We start from the raw sequence: 23,904 nt of genomic DNA, 5'->3' as shown, positions 1-23,904 counted from the left end.
TCCCCTTTCCCCGCAATACCCAAAGCCGCAGAACAGTACCTGGCACAAGTCACAAGGCAGCAGCCACATCTACAAAGCAGAGGCTCTTTTATTAATATGCCAGAAATTGAGGAGACAGTGGGTTTTCCAAGTAAGAAATCACCAATGTACAAAACCTTACAGCGCTGCTCCCGCTCTCTGTACAAAATGATTGTCGCGAGGTGTGGAGTAAGGCTGGGTTGGGCGAGGGAAGCAAGGAGGGGCCAGATAGCGTCCCCCCCAAAGCGGGGCAGGGGCACAGCGCCATCACAGCCACCGACAGGTTGCGTGAGCCAGGGCACGTCGGTGAGTCTCACCTTGGCTTCACTCAGCTGTGACAGAGGAGGTGAGAGGCATCTGAGCAGGAGGAGGTCCCTGGTCCCTCACAGCCCTGGGTGACACCTGCTCCCTGCTCGGTGGGCCTGTGTGCAAGTTGAGGGTCAACTTGACGCGGCCCGGGGTGACCCCACAGGGACGGCTGTCCTTAGCCTCAGTGACAAGGGCCCATCAGCACTACTGCCACACTGCATTCACCCCTTCCCGGCTAAAACCAGGGCCTCCCTCAGGACAGGGCTGGGAGGGCCGCACTGGGTCCCACCCTTCCTGTACCAGCCCTCACATGAGAGGTGGGGGTCAACTCGCCAGGGACTAGACTGAGGCCCAGACACTCAGGTCGGAGGACTCGCACCCCCTTTAGAAGCTGCCCCTTGACTCCTGCTTCCAAATGCCCGTTTCAATACACAAAAGCTAAAGGCACCAACTGTGCAAATAAAGTTCCTCCTCTGGAGAGGGGAAAGGGTTCGGGCCTGGGGCTCCCCGAGTGGCCCTCCAGAGACAGAGAACAACGTCAGTGTCCTGATCCCCATCGCGTGGGAATCTCAGTGGTCCTCAATGATTCGCTGTTTCCCCCACAGGGCTGTGCTTTACCAATAGGAATGCTCACCACTTCTCCCCTGCTGAGGGCAGAGCTGTGCAGTATCCCCTGGGCTGCACTGAGAAGGCTGGGCCTCAGAGATGGCCAGGGAGAGGGGATGGGGGAGTTGGGGATGGCACCCCTGGAACAGGCCTTGCCCTGCTGGGAGGAGGATGTAGCCAGGGGAACCTCTGCCCGCCTACCTAGCTGTCCCTGGAGGCGCGGAGGCAGCTGGGCGGGGACCGGTATGCCCTGTGGGGGCTGCTTCCTCCTCTGCCCCCTACACCATGCTGGGTCTGCAGCCCGGGGGAGCGGAACCAGACCTCCTCTGCTCTGACCCTGCTTCTGCTGCACCACCAACACGCTCGCTGGGGCGGCCGGCCCCCACGGCCTGCTCTGGACTCATGCGTAGGGCCAACCCGGACCACACTCTGATCTCCCGGAACTCCCCGTGGTGCCAGGGGAACTCGGGGCCCTGAAGGTCCCCTTGAACCTACCTCCACACCCGCCACTCTGCTAGTGAGAACCTTGGGGTGGGTCGAGTCCACAGAGGGCAACAGCCCGAGGTGAGGGGGAGCTGGGCCAGTGGACCGACAGGGTCAGCCCCAGGGCTCTGGACGGCGGGCGGGGAGCGTCTGTGCTCTCTGCTCCCGTTCCCAACCACGGAACCTAATGCACACATGAAGGATCTGCTTTGTTTGAGCAGAATCCTGAATTAACCACAATGTCTTGTTGCTTGACCAGGACAATCAAAGGAAAGGGGGTTAGTGGAGAAAGCCCATTTCAGGGTCTGGTCTGGGTGGCAGCCATCAACCGGCCTCTTGCCTGCTTTCCTCTCGCTGGGCCTTGATGCCAAAGGAGGCGGTTTCAGGAGGATTTTCAGCAACAAGAGTTGAAGCCGAAAGTGTGGGAGAGAAGGCTTACAGAGCAGGACATGAAGTTGCTCAGCATGATCTCGCTGCCCAGCACCGGCTCACTGAGATCTGACCACGTGGCATAATCACACCCCTTGATTAGTATCCCCATTAGGGCCAAGGCACTGGTCCCCCAAAGGAACGTTCTAGTACATTATCACAAATATAGAAATACTACCCCCAAGGATGGGGGTTTTTTCCTTCCTAAGTGGTTCTGTCCCTAAAGCAAGACACGGAAACCCCGTGACGTGGGCCACAGGGAAGGTTCGTGGGGAAGCTGGGCTGGGGGTCTGAAAGCAGCATTGGGAAGACGGTGTGGGTCTGGCCCAGGGAGGGCTGGCCGCCTGAAGGCCAGCCCTGCAGATCTATTCAAGTGGTCTTCCTCTGGAGGGGCCTTCTGGAACTTTCCATGTTGGGAAGAGCTCATACTGGCCTGACCCCCCCAAACCAACTGACTTTTGGGGTTAAGGAAGACAGGGCAAGGTGGTTACAAACCACACCCCATCTCGTCTGTCTTTCCTTTTACTATATATAAATATGTGCATATATATGAATATGTGTGTGTATATATACACACACATTATTTCGATACACCGTAGTAAAATAATACTATTGTGTTATTGCATAGAAGAGATGGCTTGCGCGCGCGGGGTTAGGTGACAGTCTGGGAACGCACGCGGCTGCCTGGTGGCAGCCGGGTGACAAGGACGCCACTGCCGCTCAGCTGATGCTGGTCTTCTTCCTGCGTCCGGGCATGCTCCTCGTACCACTCCTGGAGCAGAGAGCAGAGGGGGTGCTGAGCGGGCCGCGCCCCTCCCGGCCAACCCTGCGCTTCCCCCAGCCCGACCCGGTCACCAGGCCAGGCGGTGCTGGGACCTCCCCCTCTGCCTGTCGGGGTTGGGGGTGGAGGAGGCAGGGCTGCCAGCCCACCCAATGGGACTGACAGGTCCCCCAACCCCCGGACCTGCTGAGAATTCTGAACGTGGCCCCAAAGGGAAAAACTGCAGTGAAATCTTCCCCTCGTTAACTAGAGGTTTGCAAAACTCCTTGTCAAGTGTGCTTGGCACTTATGAAGTAGTAGTCACCATCCTTTCCTAGTGAACCTCATCTTTTGTCGTTCACGACGGGATGTCTCCCTCATCCCCCGTGCTAGCCCTTTTGAGCTTGGCAGGTATTGTGTCCCCATTTCGTACCCAAGAAAACTGAGGCTCAGAGGCTATATAAAGCCAGATGAAGTTGAGTGCCTCTTCCAACTCCCACGTTGCTTTTGCTGCCCTCCACTAAGGCTGTGAAAGCATTTTGAAAAAAATTACACAGCTCACCCACCTAGGACCGTTACTGTTATATCATCTGACATTTTCAGGGACACGGGTATTCATGTAATTAAGGAATTTAAAAATATACCCTATGTTTTGAAAGAATCTCAACCACAGAACTTTAGAGCTCGAAAAATACTGAGCCGGCCTAGTCCTGTGCCCCCTCACTTTACAGAGCGGGGAGCTGAGGCTGGGAGGGGACGGACAGGCAGGGGCCAGAGGACAGGATGGCGCCCATGTGCGTGCTCCTGCGCAGTCTCCTCTGCTTCTCGAGGCAGATGCTGCCCCCTTTCACAGATGTGAACGGGCTGAGGGACTCGCCCAAGGTCACAGAGCCGGGAACCAAACCCAGGTTGTACGACACCAAAGCTCCTGTGAACCCCATGTCTGCAACACCAGTTCAGCAAGCCACTGTGTCTGCCCGAAGAACACCGACTACAAGGCCTGGTGCTTTTACAGAGACTGTGTGAGTCACTTCAGGGTACTGCAGCCTCCCAGCCTTTTGGGCGTGGATACTGGCCATCACTGTCCCAGAAACAGAGGCTTTGCAGCTGCTAGAATGCTCGAAAACAGCATAGTCACGATGGCTGGCGAGGAGAGCCTCCCTGAGCCCTGGGACCCCAAGGTGGAGGGAACACCCAAAGCAGATCTCCCAGCCTGGGGCCCACGTCCGTGGTCTCTGTCTGGAATGCACAGTGTCAGCCCACGTGGTGCTTTGCAAAACAGTTGACTTAGTTACCAACATAGAAAGACTGGGAAATTTTGAAAAATAAATATTTGACTTCTTTCTCTTAAATTAGAACCAAAAAACCAACAGTCAAAAAACCCAAGAGACCTGGGTGCAGCAGAGCCTCTTTCCATGTTTGGCAGGACCTGGGAAGAGGCCGCGGTCTTTGAAGAGGCTTGTCCCTGCCAGCTTACCATGGCCCCATGCCCCCCTTGCCTGTCATGTCTCCTGCTGGACACATCTCATTTGCAGCTCCGACTCAGAGCAAGAAATTAAGATGAGGTTCTGGAGAATGCACCGTGGCACTGACATATACAAAACACCAGACAGGAGAGCTGCCCACGTAGGGGAACAGGGCAAGGGCTCGAGGCTGAGCCCCGAGGGCCCACCACCCCCAAACCGGAGTCCCCGACACCACTGGTAGTGGTCTCAATCGACAATCCCATATCTCCCCACCGAGCCCTCCTCCACTACTCAAGATGGGGATGGGAGAGCAGCCCCCACTCAGCTGCGGGGAGGACCACCCCCCGGCAGGAGCTGGGAGGGAGGTCAGGCTGCTCCTACCTGAATCTCCTCTTGGTACATCTTTAGGCTCAGATCGCTTTTGGTCCTTGATCTTCGTCCCAGAAACACCACGGCATTTTGCTGAAGGAGAGCAGAGGCTGCAGGGACCCACCTGTGCCAGGGCCCTGGAGCCCTGCTTCAGCAGGCCTCGCCTGCTCCTCTGGCTTTTTCAACAGTGTCACCCAAACGTGTCACCTGAACTTGAGGGGATGAAGGTGGGGGAGGGACTGCACTAAGTAAACCCGCCCCCTCTAGCAGCCGGGGCCCTGTGGCTCCTCACCTCGTGCCTCTCCATCTGGGAGAGGATCTTGAGCAGCCGGGTGACGTCCGAGGAGGTCCCCCGCGCCTCCCGGTAGAGCTGCAAGACAGCAACCAGCTCGTCTCTGGAGATTTCCTTCTCAAGGGTGATGCCGCTGTCAACTGCAAGAGGGAGGTGGGGTTGGGGAGGAGCCTGGGGCTCAGAGCCCCCAGTCTGGCATCCTCCCCACTGCCCCCACAGGGGTCCTAAGGCTCTCTCTCTGAGCAAAACTCTGCATCAGCGCCACACCCCCCCCACCTCTTGCCGTCTGGAACTCAGGTCCCTTCCTTCCCTTTGCTGTGGATGCCAGGAGGCTTGTCAGGCCAGCAGCTTACATGGGACAGAGGGGTCAGGAAGAAGTCTCTGAGCAAAAAGAAAATGGCCAGAGAGCCTGATATGACAGAGATTTGGAAACAAGGAATAATAGGTATGTGGCAGTTCCGATGGAGAATCTAGAAAGAATGATCAGCACGTGGAAAGCTATGCAACCTGGAAAAAGTGAGGCGATTATTAAAGCCGGGATCATCAGGTTGCAGAAGGAAGTCCTATGGGCTCTGCAGTCCACAATATTCACACCATTTAAATCTAGAACCGTAGTACGAGCATGCTATTTAGAAATGTGGAGATGATAACTAAAAGGAGAAACAGCTAAGAGGGACAGGACTCCGAGAGACGGGAAAGGTGGGACCAAGGGCTGCTATGTTCACATCCAGCCCGCCTCTGCCTTGTGATTTTTCTTAATCTCTGACATGTTTTTATTTTAAAAATGAGATCAAGAGCATTTTTTTTGTCACTGAATATTTGAAAATCAATGCAAATGAGAGATCTAGGAAGATAAGCCAGACAGATAAGCTGGATTGCCAGAAGGGTGGACAGCCAGACAGCTGAACTGGACAGCCAGCCGGCCTGCGCCGGCTCCTCGCACAGACCTTCCGAGTCCTGGTTCTTGCGGCTGTAGTTCATCCGGAAGACAAAGGCCTCAAGGATGAAGGCGACGATGATAGTCATCACCACCTGGCCGGGCACAGGGAGGGGGAGCGAGGGAGAGGGAGTGAGGGGGGTGTGTGTGTGCGCGCATGCGTGTGTGTGAGCTGCTGCAGGGCCCCACACCCAGCAGAGCCGGGTCGGACGTGTCCCCAGCCCCCTCCTCCCGGGGCTGCCGCCCAGTGAGCAGGGGCAGCTAGAGACTCTGCAGACGGAGGACGGAGAGCGGTCTGTGGCCCGGGACCTACCATGGTCACGATGTAAAAGGTCATGAAGTACAGGCGGCTCCAGTGGGAGGTCTGAGAGGTGACGCCTTCCTGGAGGCACAGGGAAGCAGCCAGTGAGCGAGCGCCCGGGGGGCTAGTTGCCGTCTACTCAGGCTGCCCGTGGCCCTGGCATCGCCCGGCTCGTCACGGTCCCTTCCTGATCTGCCTTTGCTTGTGGGAGGTAGAGGAGGGGACCTCGCTCCCCTGGGTCTGAAAATTCCTCTGTGCTGCACAAGGCCTGGACGCTCCCCAGGACTAACACGGATGGTCTTTGTCCCAAGTAGGGGTGGCACTTGGAGGAGTTTAAGGAATGGGGGGAAAAACCCAACAAACCAACAACCTTGCCACGCTGTTTCTTGATTGAAAAGTCTCTCCCACAATGGCGGGAGGACAGAGACCCAGAGGCTAACTGGCATCTCCTGGCCGCTGGGGCATGTGCAGGGTGCAGGGACAAAAGCCAAGTCCAGCAAACGTGGAGGGGGTGGCTCCTGGGGCCCCACTCGTATGTGGCCTCCCTGCAGAACCCCAACCCCACGTGACCCAGGCAGAGAATGAGAAGAGCAATGCACCCCACACTGGGCGAGCGGAGACCTGGAGCTGGCCTCAGAGGGTGGGGAAGATGCCCCAGGAGCTGAGGGAGGTCCTTACCATGATGATATACCAGTTGTTGACAACTGTGAGCTCGAACAAGGTCACTGCCAAAGGCAAGGGAGAAAGAGAGTGTCTTGCTCAGACCCACGTTTTCGAAGTCAGTTTCAAGTGGCCTCTCTCCGCCTATCCCGGGTACCATGCACCTAAATGATGGCTTCCCCATCTGCCAGCTTGGGCTGTCAGCTCCAGAAAGACCAGCCAAGGCCCTCCCTGAGCGCCTGCCCCACAGGGAGTGCTGCCATCTTGGCCCATCCTCAAAATGACATGCCCTTTGCCGCAGCGGCCCGTGATGGACCAGGGCTGGGGTGGGTACTGCGGAAGGAGCTCCCAGACCTTCTCAGTGTAGATCTGGGATGCCAGGAGGGGCTCCAGAAGCTGTCCGGCAGGGCCACTTCCCTCTGCCCCCTGACCCCCCGATCCCCTCCATGGAACCCAAGAGCAGAGCTGTATGGGCCTGGGCTAGGGGCAGTGCAGAGCACCGTGGCACGCTGGTGTGGCTGGGTCCCACCCTGCGACTATGGGGTTGTAACAAGGTGGGTGGTTCCCTAGTATCGGGCTCTACCTCCCCCAGCAAAGCACGAAGCTTTTCTGCTCTCTGATACTGAAAAAGTATCAGAAAAAGGAACCAAATCTGGTGGCTGAGTGAGCCCTGGGACCTGGCCTGGACTGCACCCCTGGGGCTGGGCAACCACAGGCTCCCTCTGGGCCGGAGAGGACTCGAGAGAGTGTGGCACACAGCTTGGGAGGGGGAGGCCTCAGACAGCCCTACTATGCCACATCTGGGACCTGCGGTGGCAAAAGCACAGGCCCAGGGAATGTCCCGCCTGTGACGTGCGCACTCACCAAAGCTGTTCAGGATGTTGTCAAAGTTATTGAGATAGTAGTAGCCTTCCTCCACGACAGTCCTGTTGCCCTCGGTGTGACTGAGCCAGCGGTAGGCGTCTGCCACTGTACTCGTGCTGGCCGGGGAGACACAGGGCAGAAGGGAAGGTCACAGGGCAATGGGTCACCTCGACAGGGGACAAAACGTTTAAGCAAACCCAGGTCCGACCAAGGAGCGTCTGTCCAGCCAGGTGTGCTGCCCAGCGCCCCCGCTCCTGCCCGCGTTCCTGGCTCAAGGGGAGCCCTCAGCTCCTCCTGCCTGTTGGGCGCCGGTGGGAAGCCCAGACCTGGCCCCCTTACCCGCCTCCACTCGGCATTTCTCTGTTGCCGGGTAGGCCCCTCCCTCTCAGCTACCCGAGGGGGCGCTGCTGGGAGGGGAGAGCACGGCAGAGCCTCGTCCAGCGCTCCCCAGCCCAGGATCAGCAGCAACCTGGGCAGCGGAGGCTGCCGGCCGGGCTTTCCCCAGCACCCAGCCCGCGTTCCAACAGGCTGCCCTGTCCTGAGAGCTTATCTGCTCCCCTCCTTCCGATCCTCTACGGCCGACCTGCTAAACCTACGCGGACAGTTCTGCACGTCTGCTCCTTGACCCCCAGGGAGCTCGTTCAGAGGCAGAGCCCTGAGCCCCTCGCAGCTCCCGTGCCTCTGCCGCACTCTCAGGTCTGTGACCCGCTGCCGTGGGCTCTGGTCTGAGCTCAGCCTGACACTCAAAATGGCTTCCGCTGTCTTTGGGAACTGTCTTTGTCAGTGCCTGAGGCCACAAGGAGGGCATTTTAAAGAGAATGCTGTGATTTTGTCTGGTGGCTCAGGAGGAGCAAGGAGAAGGGAAAGGAGAGGTCATGGGAGGTTGTGCTCCCTACTCTGTGTCCCTGCCCCCAGAGACCTCCCTGTGTGTCCATCTGTCTTACCCTAACCGGCTGCCTCTGGTTGATGTGTGTCTGCCCAGGTCCCCAGCCACCCCAGAGAGAAGCGGGAGGGAGCCAGGGGCCTCAGGCCGCGGGCCCCAGGCTACTCCTGGCTCTGGAGTGGCCTTCAGCCCTCAGCCCACAGGGTGAGCTGACGGAGGCCTGGCTGGAGTGCGGCTCCTAGGCCTGCTTGGGGGACGGGAAATTGGCTCAGATGTCCTCAATCAGAGTCAACCCTCTGATTCCAGGTCCCTCACCACCTACTACACTGATCTAAGCCCTGAAAGCAAGGCAACATGACTCCCAGGGCTTTCAAGGGTGGTGGGCCTAGAGAGGTGTGTCCGAGGCCGAGGGGACCCACGCGGCGGGGTCGGCACACCATCCTGGCTCTGATCCTCCGGACATCAGCCTGCTGGGCCGTCAGGGCTGGGGGCCCTGCGGCACACTCACTTGCAGCAGTTGGGGTAGAGGATTCCACAGAAGAATTCCATGCCCACGATGGCGAAGGAGTAGTAGAAGATGAGCAGGGTGAGGGCCAGGCTGGGGAGGAGGGTCGAAAGGGACAGGGTGATTCAGGGCCACTGGGGGACCCGGCTCCTGCCGCAGCCCCGGCATCCTCTGACCCCCTGAGCTGACTAGGGAGACGCATGCCCCTAGCCAGGTTCACCACTGGAAAGTGCCTGCAGGGAAGGGGCCTCGTGATTCAGGTCTGGGGTAAAAACGGCTCGAATCAGGACTCTAGTAACGGATGCCCCTTTACTGGAGATTCACCCCTTACCTGTGAAGGTAGACTCACAGGTGACCCCTTACCTGTGAATGTAGACACAGGTGGTAAGTGAGTTGACAGCTCCCTGTCCTCCCTACTCAATATGTCAGACAGGTCAGTGGAGAAAAGTGGTGCAGGGAGACCTGGGGTGGTCCAGGTTTCAGTCTCCTCCAGACCCGCCAGACCCTCGACGTCAGTCGTTCTCGGGACTCCCCCTCTCCCCCTGCTACCACCCAGCCACCTGCCCGGGGGCACCAGCCTCACGGCGCCCGGCCCTGGGCCAAGGGGCAGGGCGGTACCTGGCCATCCGCGGCAGCAACTCGGACATGGTGTCCAGCACGTTGCGGTAACGCTTCTTCAGTTTAAACAACCTGGGCGAGGGAAGAGGCTGGGTCGCTTACAACGCAGGGCATGGCTGCAGCCCACCTTCCACGGCACCAGGCGGAGAAGACCAGCCCAGGGCCTCCCACCCACCCGAGTGTCCACCTCCCTCGGAGCCGCCAGCCTGGCACCTGTGAAGGGGCAGCAGTGGTGCCAGGACATCAGGGCTGGACATCCCCTCCCTGAAGGGACACAGAGCCACGCCGTGTCTCCTGTCTCTTCCTCGGCTGAGGGGTAGCAGTGGCTATTCACCACGGTTTACAAATGAAGCCGGGAGGCTCAGAGAGGGACAAGGCCTCGCCCAAGGCAGTGTGGCAAACCCCAGGAAGACGGGAACAGAAGCCCACGCCTGTTCCCAGAGGAGCCGGCAGTGCGTGGGAGGGAAGCTGACATCCGTGCGGCCTGGCCCAGCCCCCACCACGGCTCCACGGCTGCACGGCCGCCCCGGGCCCCATCCCACACCTCCACCTCTCTTCCCAGCAAGGACGGGGTGGGACGATGGACACGTATGGGATGGCAGCTAGATGTTCGAGAGGAAAACCAGGCTTCTGAAGACACTAAGAGCTCAAGACCCCTAAGTAGGGAGGGACACCATCCACAGAGCACTCCTTTACTGGTTTCCTACAATGGCCCCGGGGAAAAAGAGGGGACCACATGAGGGGTTTTCTTGACACGAGGCTGTGCCAGAAAAGGACGGGGTGGGGGTCTCTCGAAAGTCCCTTTGGACCTTCAGAGGCTGTGCTCTCTGGTTTATGACTCTGAGCACGTGTGTTTCTGTGGCTGAGCTGACACCACTGCAGGCCGAGTTCACCTGAGCCATGAGCCGCGTTTCTCTTCCAAAGTCGGGGTGACTGGCCCCAGGGATGGGAGGAGGCGGGTGGTCCATACGTCCCCACGGGTGGAGACAGCAGCCCCCCAGGGTGCCTCTGCAGGGGCGTGCATCTCTGACCCCAGGCTTGTGAGTCTTCTGGCTCATTCCAGTCACTTCCCAGACCAGTCCCAATGCTTTCCGCGCCCTCCCCCACCCACCTCTCCCTGACCCCAGCCCTGCCGTGGTCACCTCAGCAGCTGCAGGGGACGCAGGACCACGATGAAATAAAAGGGCTCCATGTTGAAGGCCAGAGCCAGCAGTCCCAGGAAGGCAAACGCGGTGACGGAGAAGTCGAACCTAGAAGGGAGGGGGGAAGCTGGGTCCATTCGGCCCACCGCCAGCCTCCCCAGCCGGTTCTCAGCGCTCCCTCCCTTCCAAGAGGCCCACACACCAACCCCAGTGAAGGCAATGGCGTGCCCAGCAGTGGCCCACAGGCAGCCAGGTTGGGAAGCAGCTCTCTGGTGTGCTGGGGTTTCTGAGGTTGGCTTGGCCGGGCCCCCAGTCACAGCACATCTTAGGGGTCAGGCCTCGATGCTCTGACCCTTGGGGCAGAAATGCCTGGAACCCCCTCCTGAAGGCCCTGTGTTGGTCTAACAGCAGCCATCTGGTTACACCAGAGACGCCGACCCTGATGGGGTAACTGAGGGGAGGGGCAGGATGGGCAGGCAGGATTCCCACCTGGAGACCAGCCGGCCCTGCTCCAGACAGAGGGCCCCTCCCTCCTCCACAGACACACAAGACCCTGAACACAGCACGGCGCTGCCCACAGCAGTGCCCGGGCTCTTCTCTACTTATTAACCCGCTGTCTCCCTCGAGCCCAGACCTCGTGAGTGCTGCCTGACTTCACGGTGAGTTAACCTGACGGGGCGTAAGTGACCTCTCGAGGCCTCGGTGGGTCGGGGAGAGGGCCACCAGCTCGAGGCTCACGGAGGAAGGGGTGGGACTTCCTTCTCTGGGGGCGTCGTGGTTTTTATGGAGAAAAGAGCTTGGCTGCGGGGGATGGTGTGGGGTGAAATGGCTCAGGAAGAGCCTGCAGCCTAAGCACTCTCCATGTCCAGGCACCCTCATGTCCAGGAGGGACTGGCGTGGGCGGCCGGAGAGAGGAAGATGAGAGCTGCAGCCTGGGGAGTCCGTGAGCCACACCAGAATCACTCCAGGGGACAGAAGCCTTGACCCGTCTGCAGACCTTCCTTCTGCAACTGCAGAGCCGGCGAGTGTGCCGTGGGTGCACAGCAAAACGCCCCGTGGCTTTCGTTAGAGTCTCCGATGTGGTCAAGAAACACCCTCCCCACTTACAGGTTCCATCCGGAGGACAGGTACGCAACGGGACCCAGGCCGGCCACTTTCAGGAACAGCTCCACCGCATAGACTGTGGACAGGAGGGGGCGGTCAGCAGCGGCCCCACCCTGGCCTGGCTCTGTTTCCCGGCTGAGGCTCTCCCGAGGTCTCCAGCCTCCCCTGCAGGCCGCGCCCTCCAGCCCACCACGTCACACCCATGCTGCCGTGAGAGTGCAGGCTCCGGGACAGGGCCTGGCCCAGTGCTGGTCAACCGGGGCACCGTGCTTGAGAAGAGGAGCACTCCCTCCCTCTCTTTAGGAATGGCCCAGCCATACGTCTGTCCGTCCAGTGGACATTTCCCGCACCTCTTCCGTGCCAGGCACTGTGCTGGGTGTGCAACAGTGAGAGCACAGCCTGGCGCCCACTTGCACAGAGCTCAGAGTCCAGATGGGTGGAAAGACATGACTGGGCAATGATGACGCAGTGTGTTCAGGGAGGTTTAGACGTAAGAGGAGGAGAGGAATGTCAGGCAGAGCGGTGTGGCAAAGGATGAGTGTACCAGGCAGAAGAAACCACCCGTGCAAAGGCCCAGGGGTAAGAAAGAGCACTGGGAGCAGGACGCTGTTCAGGTGAGCTGCAGCGTGGGCGAGGGGAGCGGTACTGGCAAGAGATGAGGCCGAAGAGGAAGCTGTGGGGCTCCATGCGGCCGGGCGGCGTGAGTGACGCCCAGGAGGGGGACTTGATCAGAGGGCAGTGGAAAACCACGACAGAGTTTTACACAGGGGCGTGATGGAATCAGACTCAACTTCTACTCCATTATCATGAAGCTTCCCTGGTTTAGAAACGAGCAGGAGATCCTAAACCAAATGAAAGCTCTCACAGCCAGTGTTTCAGACCAGCCGTTCAGCAAAGGCGAGTCAGAAACTTACTAGTCAGAAAGACGACGTAACTCCAGGGCACGTGCTTGGAGAAGAAGTTCCCGCCTGAAAGACAGCGAGGCCACGGCTCAAGAGGCAGGCCAGGTGTGCCCAGGGGACGGGCCAGTCCCCCAGCCAGGGCTCACCTTTCAGCATGAAGGTCTCCACGAGGACCCAGACCCCGTTGACGGCCACCACCGAGTCTGCAACAGACAGGCCCGTTATAGACAGAGAAGGCACGGAAGCGCGTGGAAATCTACAGGTCACAGCTGCAGCTCCGGTTAACACCCAGCAGCTCTGGGGGATACAGAGGGCTGGGCTGCTCCACACGCCCGTGCGACAGGTGACTTCTCTCTGCTTAGTGCTTTTACCATGAGCTAAATCAACCCGTGGTTTCACCTAGAAAACAGCTACGGATTTCTAAAAACACCCTCTGTGTCACCGTAGGGATACCAGTTAAGATGTTTCAGTAAAACCTACAGGTTATTCCAAGTCAGTGTAAAAGATGAACAATATGCAAAGGGTCTGAGTCTTGAAAATGTTTGCTTTTCCCTGGAGACATCGGATTTTAAAATGACTGCATGAACTAGTTAGCAAAATTGCATATGTGTTTGGCCTTTCACCCATCACTTCCACTTCTAGGGACCCAGCCCATGAAACACTAGCAAAAACACAACATGAAGTAAACTGAAAGCTATTCACTGAAGAACTATTTGTGACAGCAAAACACTAGGAAAAACCTAAATGATCAGCAGGGGCCTGGGTGAAGGAACTACGATACATTCACGAAATGGTGTACTATCAACTATAAGAAAAGAGGAACATCTCCATCTGGTAACATGGACTGGTCTCCAGGATATACTGTCAACTGAAAAAGGCAAGGTGGGCAAAAGTGTGTGAAGTATGCCATCGTTTATTTAAGACACAGATACGCATATATATGCATCTACTTATAGTTTTTAAAAAATGGGAGGACAGACCATAATAAAAGTTACCCATTATGGGAGGTGACAGGATATAAATGAAACGTCCTTGAATAACTTTGTTTTGTAGACCTGACTTGGAACTATATAAATATTTTATATAATTATGAAACAAAATCAAATGTAAAAAGTAATCTCTAAAAGTCAAAAATAAAATGAAATAAAGACACCTAAATGTGTATCCAGTGGGTTGGTAACATTCCCGCATGCAGAAGGACTGTTCCAGGGAACCTCAAGTCATCTCGGTATACATCCCTGGAGTGGTGTTTCTAATACTCATCTTATTGGGATTGTGCTGACATTGTTTCTCAGAGACTATTGTGTGTGTACTGTGGGATAAAGCAAATGAGTAATCGTGTTAGCGCTGCTGAGAACCAGGATTTTAAGACCTGGAATCTAGATATGAAAGAAGGATAAAGTTAGGTAAAAACCTTATAGCCCTGAATTTGAATTAGAAATATCAGGATAAACTTACAATAGAGTTTATCTTTAAAAAACCCAAATCCTACCTCTGTCCATGGAAAGGCCTAGAAATAATAACTAATCTAAACAATGAGCACCTCTAGCATCTCAGATTGTGGTCTCTGAACACCATTTCCCATTAAATGGAACGGGAGCTTCTTAGAGAGACTGAATCCAATCAAGCCTCTAGATTAGTGCTGTTCAAGAGAACTTTCTGTGACAATCGAATCTCCTCAGCTGTGCTGTCCAATTGGCAGTCATTAGCCAATGTGGTTACTGAGCACTTGAAATGTGGCTATTATGACTGGGGAACTGAATTTTTAATTTTAGTTAGCTTAATTTTAAATAGCCACCTGTGGCTGGTGGTTACCACATTGGACAACACAGCTCTAAACACAACAAAATAGATATATACCAAATATATCCAGTAGTATATATACTGGATATATACCAAATATATATACCAAATTACAGAAATAAGCCACAGAGGAACATGCAAAAACAAGACTGAAGGACAAACAATCCTGTCTTTTCAACTAAATACTGCAAGAGAGAGAAAAGGGATAGAAGAGAAGCCTACAGATTAAAGCAGACTTCAGTGACATATGAACCAATCACACTCTGTGGTTCTGGAATTCGCTTCCCAAAACTCCAGGTCTAGAGAGGAGATGATGAGCCAGAGTGACCGTACAGACGGGCAAGAAAGACTGGCCGTGAGAAGATGACTGTGACGCTGGGTGACGGGTTGATGGATGTCCCTTATAATCTCTCTACTGTTACACACGCGTGGAATTTTCTAGAACCAACAACATGGCTGCAGGACGAATCTCTTGCCTCTCCACCTTCTGGAACAGTAAAAGACTCGGGAGGAAAGGGGCCTAGTGCTGTGATGTTTCACTTACACATGAAATACTGGAAGGCCTTGGACTTCACAAGGATATTAATTCCTATTTGAAGAGAAGAAATGTTAACACTGAAATTTGCATACGCAAGTACACATTCCCCTACCACACACTTCACGCATGTGAGCAACCAGGGTATTTCCGTCCGGGGTGAAAGGGAAGGGCCTGCTCTAAGAGCGACACACACGCCTTTGCTCACACCCAGGACCAGACTGCACTGACAACAGCGGCTCTGGGGGGGCCGGGACGGAGCAGAGCAAAGCTGTGCTGGCTGCTGCTGAAACTTCCATTGCTGCTGGCCCGGGCCGGGCTGTGTATTCATCCACTTGAGTAACTATCACCCAGTGCAATGGAAAACCCTCTAAAGAACATGCAATAACAGCAGCACCCAAAGCCCTAGCTGTGGGAGAAATCACAAAATACTTGACTCTTGTTCATAACAGCCCAGACCCGGGCTTCAGGTTTTTGCACGAGACCTTCCTGTGAGGTAACCATACCCCCACGTGGAACTTCACAAATGGCATTAAATGACGAGGCAACTATTAGGTAAATAATATAGGCACTCCGATTTAAAAATTTTGAATTTTATACTATGCAAGCATTATGTAGGGGATCATACATTCTAAATGAATATCTATTCCACAAACGTCTTGGTTTGGTTTTTAAGTTACCGATTTCCTTCCTAGTCCAACACTTATTTCCCTGCTGGGGTAATCACACTCTCTCTGTCTCTTTTACACACACAGACATTCAGACACACACATGCACAGACACACACCCTCGGAGCAGGCTCTTCAAATGCTCATCTGCGCCCTCCGGAAGCCTCTATGTGTCCCCAGCTGCCCAGATGCCACATTCAGGTCAACTTACCTTTGAAGATGAGGAATGCTGTCCTAGGGAGATCATCGAACCAGTGCTCTCGATTTCTCTTGGCCTGGCCAGGAAACAGGGCCACAGGAGAGGGCGCGTTAGGACCAGTGACCAGAACCTAGCCCTGGGGGCCAGGACGCCGCTTTCCTTCCCTGCCGGCCCGGCTAACTTGGGGAACAAGGAAAACCCTCAAGGATCTCAATAACAACAGAGACAGCCAATGTTTACTGAGCATTGAAATGGCCATGGACACACATTATTGTTACATAATCCTGAACATAATTCTGCAGGTAGGGATTCCCGTGGTCCATTTCCCAGGTGAGATGAGCCATGGAAAGGTTCGATAACTTGCCTGATGTCACACAGTGACTAATGGGGTCTAACTGAGATTCCGAGCTCTTAACCAGGACACTACACGGCAAATGTGAGGGCAGATGCGGGGCCAGGGGCTGTTCTAGCAGGGAAGGAGCCGGACCTCCGGGCGCCTCCTGGTCTCATCCCCTCGTGGAGCCATCTACCCTCTCCCCCTCTGGTCCCACAAGAGCACGCACCTTCCACTTCAAGGCGGCGACTTCGTAGATATCATAAAAGTCCTTCAGGCTGTCACAGGCAACATGAAAAGGCAAAAAAATCAGAACACGTTCCCACTGAGCTTCAGGCCTCTCACTCGCCTGCCTGCGGTCACTTTAGGGGGTGAGGGAGGCAGGGGGAGGGGACATCTGAGAGTCCCAGCACATCAGCGCCCAGGGGACCCTTACCTGCAGACATTCACTCTCCTTCCTCCAGATGCTATGAAGACTTAATCCACTTAGTCTACACTGACTACTGACAGCTCCAATCCCCCTGGATTACTACAATTCTTAGACGGACAGGGACTGAGCCTCCTTCAGCAGAGGACTTAAAGGAAAAACTGGGACTGAGAGTTCAGCCCACATGGAGCTCGCTCACTCGTCTCTGCAGCTGGCCTGTTTCTTTCTGAATCAAAAAGAAGAGTTTGGGTCATCAGCAGTCCAACAGACCAATACTGCCATGGAGATCTCAGGGCCAGTGCTTTGAGGCTGTGCCGGGTGTGTGTGTGTGTATGTTTTGAACTTTTGTCAGTGGCAAAAAGAATCCTCACAAATACGGTCTGTGTCTAAGAATCTCTGTGAAGAAAACCAAAGTCTCTAACAAGCCTCTGCCCACCACCTTCTGGCGCCTTCCTGAAGGCCTGTCCCACCACCCCGTCCCCGCCTGGCATCCGCTCACCTGAGCAGAGGCGTGTTGCTCTGATTCAGTGCCTTGAAAGTCAGATAGCGCTCCCCGGCGGTCATCCGGGGCTTGTAGAAGCGCATCAGGCCTTCAAATTGCCTGTAGGAGATGCCAGCGGGCCTCTGGGGGAGAGAGAAGCAGCATGTGAAACACAGGGAACACAGAGCCCAGAGTGCCCTTCCCTCGGGGGCAGCCACTTCGGACGCCCAGCACACACGGGATCCCAGGGCACCCTGCCCGTTCTTGTTCTCCCAAAGGCAGGACTCCTAGTTTCTAAAGCTGCTGGCCCTGCCATGGTTAGGGGCTGCTCGGGGAAAGGGAGGGAGAGCAGGACCAATCCCCTCCTGGCCCAGCCTCTCCTCGTCCCTACCCGCTGGCTGACAAGCAGGCGGTAGGCATGCTGGATAGCAGTCCGCTTATGCAGCAGCAAAGACTTGAACTTGCGTTTCTCGATGTCATTGAAGGTGTCGAACACCACGGCCAGAAGCTGTGAGGGAAAAGCATAGGGACCTGGCTTCCCTGCACCGCAGGGCCTCAAGGAGTCAGGGAGTTGTCCTCTGCCTCCAGAGGGCGCTCTACCAGCCACCCGAGAAGTGGGGCTTGTGAAGACCCTCCCTCCTGCCCCTCGCAGTATAGAAAGTTTGTCTTCAGTCTCATAGAGGAAGGCCGTTCACTGCCACTGGTAAATTTTCTCTCTTCAGATACGAGAAGACATCGTTACTACATTTGCCCCAGGTTCTTCTCTCCACCTACAGCTCGTCCCCAGCTGGCAGTTTTATTGGGGGAGAAGGAAGCAGCGAGAGGAACACGCTGGGTTCCACGCCCAGTTCAGCTCAGTGCAATGGCCAGGGCCACCGTGTCTCCATCCTGTGCCCTCCCAACCTCAGAGCAGGAAGGAACATCATTGTGCCGGATGCTTCTTCCCTTCCCCTCCCCTCATTCCCTCTCCTGGTGAGTCACAGCTTCACGCATGGCCCTGAAATCAGGGAAATGAGGAAGCTTACCCTGCAGGGCACAACCTTCTAGAACTGCCTAATTCCAAAGTTAGCATAGTAACAACACGGTCTGCATTATCAAAGGGCGATAGGAAGGTAGGAGCAGAATTTGAAAGAAGCCTTTTTGGAAACACTTGTTCTTTCAAAAATATTTCCAGGGAAACTCTGTCCTTTCTACTGCTTCAAACTGGTCCTCTGTTTTTTTCCCTTTATATTAAGGGAGAGTCAACAAACTTTTTCCCTAGAGAGCCAGATAGCAAATATTTTAGGCTCTGAAGGCCAGATGGTCTTTGTCGAAACTACTCAGCCCTGCGGTAGTAGCATGAAATCAGCCACAGATGATGCATAAACAAATGGGCATGGCTGTGTGCCAATAAAACTTTATTTACAAAAACAGGCGGTGGGCCGGCTTTGGCTAGTGGGCTGCAGTTTGCCGACCCATGCCGCAGATTTTCACAGCTCTAAAGATATTACAAATGAAAGCAAATCAATTACATGTAATATATTTTTATGATTCTAAACTAACAACAGTACAGAAGAATTGTAATGTGTATAAAGAGATCGCCAACGTTTTTTTTTTGGTTTTGAGGAATTAAAAAAAGAAAATACTTTCCTTTTTGAGACTTCAAATTTCTCGATTTCCCAAGTCTACTCTGGAGAGTGTTTTCCGTTTCTATACTGGGCCTGACTGGTGTGAGAATGCTCCTCAGAAGTAGAAAACAAAGAGAGGACTTGATACAAGCTTCTCCCTGATCATTCTGGCACTGACGTGTGGTCTGGGCACCAGCCTCACAGCCTAGTCTCGGAGGCGATCTGCTGATGGCAGGAACATTCCCGGTGAGAGCCGAGCCTCCGCAAACGCCCCCAAAGTTCCCAGTGTGTAGGAGACTTTACAATTCCCCTAACGGAATGTGTTCTGTACTGGAGTTTCTGACTATTCGTGATAAATGGGGTGGAAATGCACAAGACGTTCCCGGCACAGGGGGAACAGCGCCCTGGAATCAGACCAGCCCGCCTGGCAACCCCAGCTGTGCAGCCATGGGCAAGTCACTCGAGCCATCTGATCCTCAGTTCCCTCATCTATAAATTGAGAATCGTAACAGTCCTTCCAGGGTTTTTGCGTGACATCATTTAATCCTCTTACATAAAGCACTTTGTGTGGTGCCTGGCTAAGGCTTGCTAAGTGCCCGCTTTTACAGCTGTTATGATACACGTCTGCTGTGAGAATGAGAAGGGACCGGCGTAGTCCTGGCTCAGTCTCTAGCACTATCAGGAGAAGCAGCAGTGCTAACCCAGGGAGGTGGCTACCGTGGGTAACCAGCTGAACTCCAGTCCCAACGGGGCGGCCCCCGCCACACCACCCTTGACTACTGTCTGCGACATCCCTCCCCAACGTTCTGCCCTCGGAGGCCAACAGCGGTCCCTCCTTCTCCATTCCCACAGTGCCCAGCACTGTGCCGGCTGGACAGGCCGCTCCAGCAGAGCGCAAGGCCAGGTCACTCACCAGGTTCATGATGAAGTACAGCTCGATGGAGAGGTACACGATGAAGAAGACACAGGACCAGGGGTTCCGGGAGTAGGAGGGCATCATCACATCTGGGAAACTGCATCGGCAGAGCGTTACCCGCAGGCCCGCGTCTGCCTGTCTCCATCTTCTCTAAGGACATCCCTCTCTTCTGCCCCCAACCCCATCCCCCTTCCCCCACTCTCAGTTCATGGCTTTGAGTTCACCAGGCCACTCCCACCCCTCCAGTCCCCCGAGCACCTGTCTGGACTGAGATGTGGAACATTCTTGGCTGAAAAGAGGAGAGGACCCTGGGCACTAGCAGAGGGCAAATCCAAAGCAGAGCTGAAACTTACTTGGCCGTGGTCAGAAGCACAAACAGACTGACGATGCTGTTCTCCAGGGTGCTGAAGTACTGTGCAGGGAAGGAAGGCAGAAGAACCACTGGCGCCAGTCCGAGGGCACACACAGCCAGGAACAGGCTGCGAGGGGCCACCTGGAGCGCCCGGCCCTTCCGCCTCCCGTGCCTCCCAACTCTTCCTCCGCCCGAGGCATCCCTGAGGGATGGCAGAGGAACGAGCCTCTGCCCTCCTGAGCTCCACGCTGCTGGCAGAAGCAGGCACTGACTTTGGGCCTCCTCTCCCAGGGAATCACATGTCTGTACTGTTAGCCTGGCTCTCCTCCCCTGCTCCTCTGCCAAAAAGTTACAGTGTTCCAGATCTGACCCTGCAAACACCCCTCTCGAGGACAGGAGAGGGGACCCTCTCAGTGCTCAAGGAAGGAAACGGCTCAAGTCTGGGTGACGGCGACTTTCAGGCGCCATAAGCTATGATGAGAAACCAGGCATGGCGTCTCCTCCTAACATGGCCAGGAGGTCGGTGCAGCCACCCTGTCTGAGGGGAAAGGCCTCACACAAAGAAAAAAACAGACAAACATGTTGATTACTTACGGGATCTGAAGGATTAGGGGAAAACAAGTAGAAACCTAGAAGGTGGTGGAAAACAGATTGAAGAGGGTTAGAGCAGAGGTCCCAAACGCAGATGTCAAATGATTGGAGAATAAATGTAAATGAGCGCAGTGGGCCAAGGGAGACCAACAGGGAGTGGTGAGGACTGCGGCACTCTGGAGAACACATGCTCTGTCAAAGGGAGCAGGTGCTACGGGCACTGGACAACTGCTGCCATTCGGGAATGTGGCCTGAGTACATCAAGCCTATTATTAAAAAAGGCAGGAAATCGTATTTTTGTGTAAAAGCCTAATTTTAAAATGCTGGCTCAACATTTTCAGACCAAACAAAACTCATCCATAGGCTGGATTTGGGATCCAGACAGCCAGTTTGCAATCCTGATTTTGAGAACACGTAACAATTCCAAAGGGACCCTGTTATTCCCCTGCAGCCAAGGATCCTGAGGTGGGAACACCATGAATTTCCTCCCTCTCGGAATGGGCTATTTCCCTGAGTCCTTGAAATTCTGAGTGGGAAAAGGGAGAAACTCTAACCTCAGGAGAAGTCAGCCCCCTTGGAGCACAAAGGAAATTCTATCGAGAGTGGGGTGGCGGGTAGGGGGAAGTGGGAGCCAATGGCTCAGGACAGAGCAGTCACAAGGGCCCGGGGGCTGACCTTACAGACAGGGCCCTGCTTGCATTGTCTTCGCCATCTCAGCACTAGAGAAGGGACCTCCGGCTTCCTAGCCATGTCCCGGGATCTCTGCTGTCTAAGCCCCACGTCTGGGCGTGGGTGTCCCATAAATACTTGGCCTTGTGTGAAGAGGCAAGGCCTCCTGAAGATTAGAAAGGCATGATCTTGCCTTTACATCTAGTGAAGCTGGAGTGTGCAGAGCCTAACGTCCTAGGCGTGTGCCGTGGAGAAACTCTCATGCACACACGCCAGGAAACACACAAGAGTGTTCACCGCAGTGTGATCTGTAATCGTGAAAAATGCCCACCAACAGAAGAACAGATAGATAAATCTGGGTGTACTCACATAATGGATCACTACACTCCAGTGAAAATGAATGAACTACATCTACACGTATCAACATGAATGAACTGCAAAAACATAATGTTGAGCAAAAGAGCAACTTGCAGGAGGGGACACATACATTATGTCACCATTTAAATAAAACTTTTAGGGCCGGCCCCGTGGCTTAGTGGTTAAGTGTGCGCGCTCCGCTGCTGGCGGCCCGGGTTCAGATCCCGGGCGCGCACCAACGTACTGCTTCTCCAGCCATGCTGGGGCCGCGTCCCACATACAGCAACTAGAAGGATGTGCAACTATGACATACAACTATCTACTGGGGCTTTGGGGGGAAAATACATAAATAAAATTAAAAAACAAAAACTAAAAAATAAATAAATAAATAAAACTTTTAATATGCAAAGCAATACCATATATTTGGTGCTTAAGGAAACGTAAATATAAAGTAAAACTACAAAGATGTGCATGGCAATGATAAGCTTAGGACGGGAGTACCTCGAGGACGGGGAGGGAACTGAGATCACAGAAGGATACAGAGGTGGCTTTCATTTTATTTATTTATTTATTTTGTGAGGAAGATCAGCCCTGAGCTAACATCCACTGCCAATCCTCCTCTTTTTGCTGAGGAAGATTGGCCCTGAGCTAACATCCGTGCCCATCTTCCTGTATTTTATATGTGGGACAGGGCCACAACATGGCTTGATGAGCGGTGTGTAGGTGCGTGCCCAGGATCCAAACCCCCAAACCCTGGGCCACCGAAGCGGAGCGCGTGAACTTAACCACTACACCACCAGGCCGGCCCCAATTTTATTTCTAATACTTCATTTCCTAAGTTGGAGTCCATGGGTGTTTGTATCATTTATAAAACCTTTTTGAATTTCTAAAACTGTCAAAGCACATTTTTCTTCAGCTGTGAATTTGCTTTCAGAAACCGCCGGGGCCCAGGGCTCAGGGAACTCACCAAGGATGGCGAAAACGACCATGAAACTCACCAAGGATGGCGAAAATGATCATGAAGAAGAGCAGCAGCAGGAGGATGTCCATGAAGGGCGGCAGCGACTGGAAGATCTGCCGCAGGTTGCTGGGGAGAGACGGGGCCAGGGTGGCGCGAGGCACAGCCAGGGCCGGGGCAGGGCCCAGGAGAGCACCGTCTGGGGCCCCTCAGTGGGGCACGCCCTCGTCCGTCTGGGGCTCCACAGTGGGGCACGCTCTCGTCTGTCTAGGGCCCCTCAGTGGGGTACGCTCTTGTCGAGATGGGGGCCTGGTACTCCTGACCCACAGAACCCTAAATCCCATCCGCCCTGCCTGTGACATCACGCTTACTGTTTTCCTAGAAGACTTCCACTCAGTGGCTGACGGGGAAGAACAGGGGGTGTATGGCACACACAGCCACCTCCCCCTGTCACAGTGCCCAGCAAGAGACAGAGGAGCAGCAGAAGGCCAAGAGCACAGCCCTGGGTGCAAAGGTCAGCTTCCACGAGCAGGATGTGGGATGCGAGAAGACATTTCAGGGCCCCCTAGTTCTGGGACACCTGTTTCCAGCTTTGAGGATGGGCCCAAAGAATAAATCATAGCCCATTCTCATCAACAGTACCCCAGCCAAGAGATTTGCCAGACGGCAAATCTTCAAAACTAAGTCTAACTCTAGACTGCTGGTCTGGTTTGAGCTCAGTCCCCCGTCTCGGTGGAGGTGTCAGGACAGCCTGCTTTAGGCTGCCGCTGCTGCTGTGTTCGGGCAGGTAATGGGCTCAGAGGGGGGAGCCAGCCCCAGCGGGCTGCAGGGAAGACAGGAAAGAGCCCTGGACCCAGAGTCAGGAACCCTGAGCTTCAGCAGGAGTACCCTGTTCCTCTTTGTGGGTCAAATGGCAGAGGGAGGTGAGTGTGCTCACAGCCTACCAACATGCAGGACTGGTCTTATGGCTACGGGACTCACTGGGTCCTGCTCCACCAGCCCAGAGGGCCGGACCAGGCCGTGAGCACCACTGTGTGAGCGGCTCCCCCCCGGGCCTTACCGCCGGACGCCGCCGCAGTACCGACAGTCCACCAGGAAGATGCAGCGCAGCGCCCGGGTCACCCGCACGTGCGAGGTCTGCCGTACCAACACCACGATGGCCTCGATGAACTGCACCAGGAGCACCGAGGTCTGCAGAGGACAGGCCCGGAGCACCGTCAGCATCTCCACCCCAGCCTGCTCCCGGACACCCTGACCTGAGGGCTGGCTAGGTACCGCGTCCCTGGCCTCGAAAGGCCCCTCCCTTCTCTCCAGCTCTCTCTCCTACCTCCCCCAACATCACGTAGCCCCTGGGGAGGA

General features: G+C 55.2%; 1 protein-coding gene across 6 annotated transcripts in view; it reads right to left on the bottom strand.

Moving 5' to 3' along the window:
- Nucleotides 1–70: 70 nt before the first annotated feature.
- TPCN1 (two pore segment channel 1) overlaps nucleotides 71–23,904 on the bottom strand; it is a 61,116-nt gene continuing 37,282 nt past the window's right edge. For 4 of the 6 annotated variants that reach the window (XM_058531468.1, XM_058531469.1, XM_058531471.1 and 1 more), the window contains 23 exons: nucleotides 23,606–23,736; nucleotides 22,586–22,674; nucleotides 20,565–20,599; nucleotides 19,972–20,030; nucleotides 19,616–19,715; nucleotides 17,487–17,603; nucleotides 17,114–17,238; nucleotides 16,417–16,465; nucleotides 15,866–15,929; nucleotides 14,996–15,040; nucleotides 12,795–12,851; nucleotides 12,661–12,714; nucleotides 11,750–11,822; nucleotides 10,643–10,750; nucleotides 9,501–9,572; nucleotides 8,886–8,975; nucleotides 7,495–7,610; nucleotides 6,649–6,695; nucleotides 5,983–6,051; nucleotides 5,680–5,764; nucleotides 4,733–4,872; nucleotides 4,453–4,533; nucleotides 71–2,617 (listed from right to left, as the gene is read on the bottom strand). In XM_058531468.1, coding sequence (XP_058387451.1) covers nucleotides 2,498–2,617; nucleotides 4,453–4,533; nucleotides 4,733–4,872; nucleotides 5,680–5,764; nucleotides 5,983–6,051; nucleotides 6,649–6,695; nucleotides 7,495–7,610; nucleotides 8,886–8,975; nucleotides 9,501–9,572; nucleotides 10,643–10,750; nucleotides 11,750–11,822; nucleotides 12,661–12,714; nucleotides 12,795–12,851; nucleotides 14,996–15,040; nucleotides 15,866–15,929; nucleotides 16,417–16,465; nucleotides 17,114–17,238; nucleotides 17,487–17,603; nucleotides 19,616–19,715; nucleotides 19,972–20,030; nucleotides 20,565–20,599; nucleotides 22,586–22,674; nucleotides 23,606–23,736 — 1,926 coding nt within the window. In that variant the 3' untranslated portion in view covers nucleotides 71–2,497. The remainder of the gene's footprint in view (nucleotides 2,618–4,452; nucleotides 4,534–4,732; nucleotides 4,873–5,679; nucleotides 5,765–5,982; nucleotides 6,052–6,648; nucleotides 6,696–7,494; nucleotides 7,611–8,885; nucleotides 8,976–9,500; nucleotides 9,573–10,642; nucleotides 10,751–11,749; nucleotides 11,823–12,660; nucleotides 12,715–12,794; nucleotides 12,852–14,995; nucleotides 15,041–15,865; nucleotides 15,930–16,416; nucleotides 16,466–17,113; nucleotides 17,239–17,486; nucleotides 17,604–19,615; nucleotides 19,716–19,971; nucleotides 20,031–20,564; nucleotides 20,600–22,585; nucleotides 22,675–23,605; nucleotides 23,737–23,904) is intronic. The other 2 variants (XM_058531473.1, XM_058531474.1) reach the window with 2 other exon arrangements.

This window comes from Diceros bicornis, chromosome 35, assembly GCF_020826845.1.
Source record: "Diceros bicornis minor isolate mBicDic1 chromosome 35, mDicBic1.mat.cur, whole genome shotgun sequence".
Classification (NCBI taxonomy): Eukaryota; Metazoa; Chordata; class Mammalia; order Perissodactyla; family Rhinocerotidae; genus Diceros; species Diceros bicornis.
Note: the sequence above shows the minus strand (reverse complement) of the source record. Positions and strands in the feature narration are given on the sequence as shown.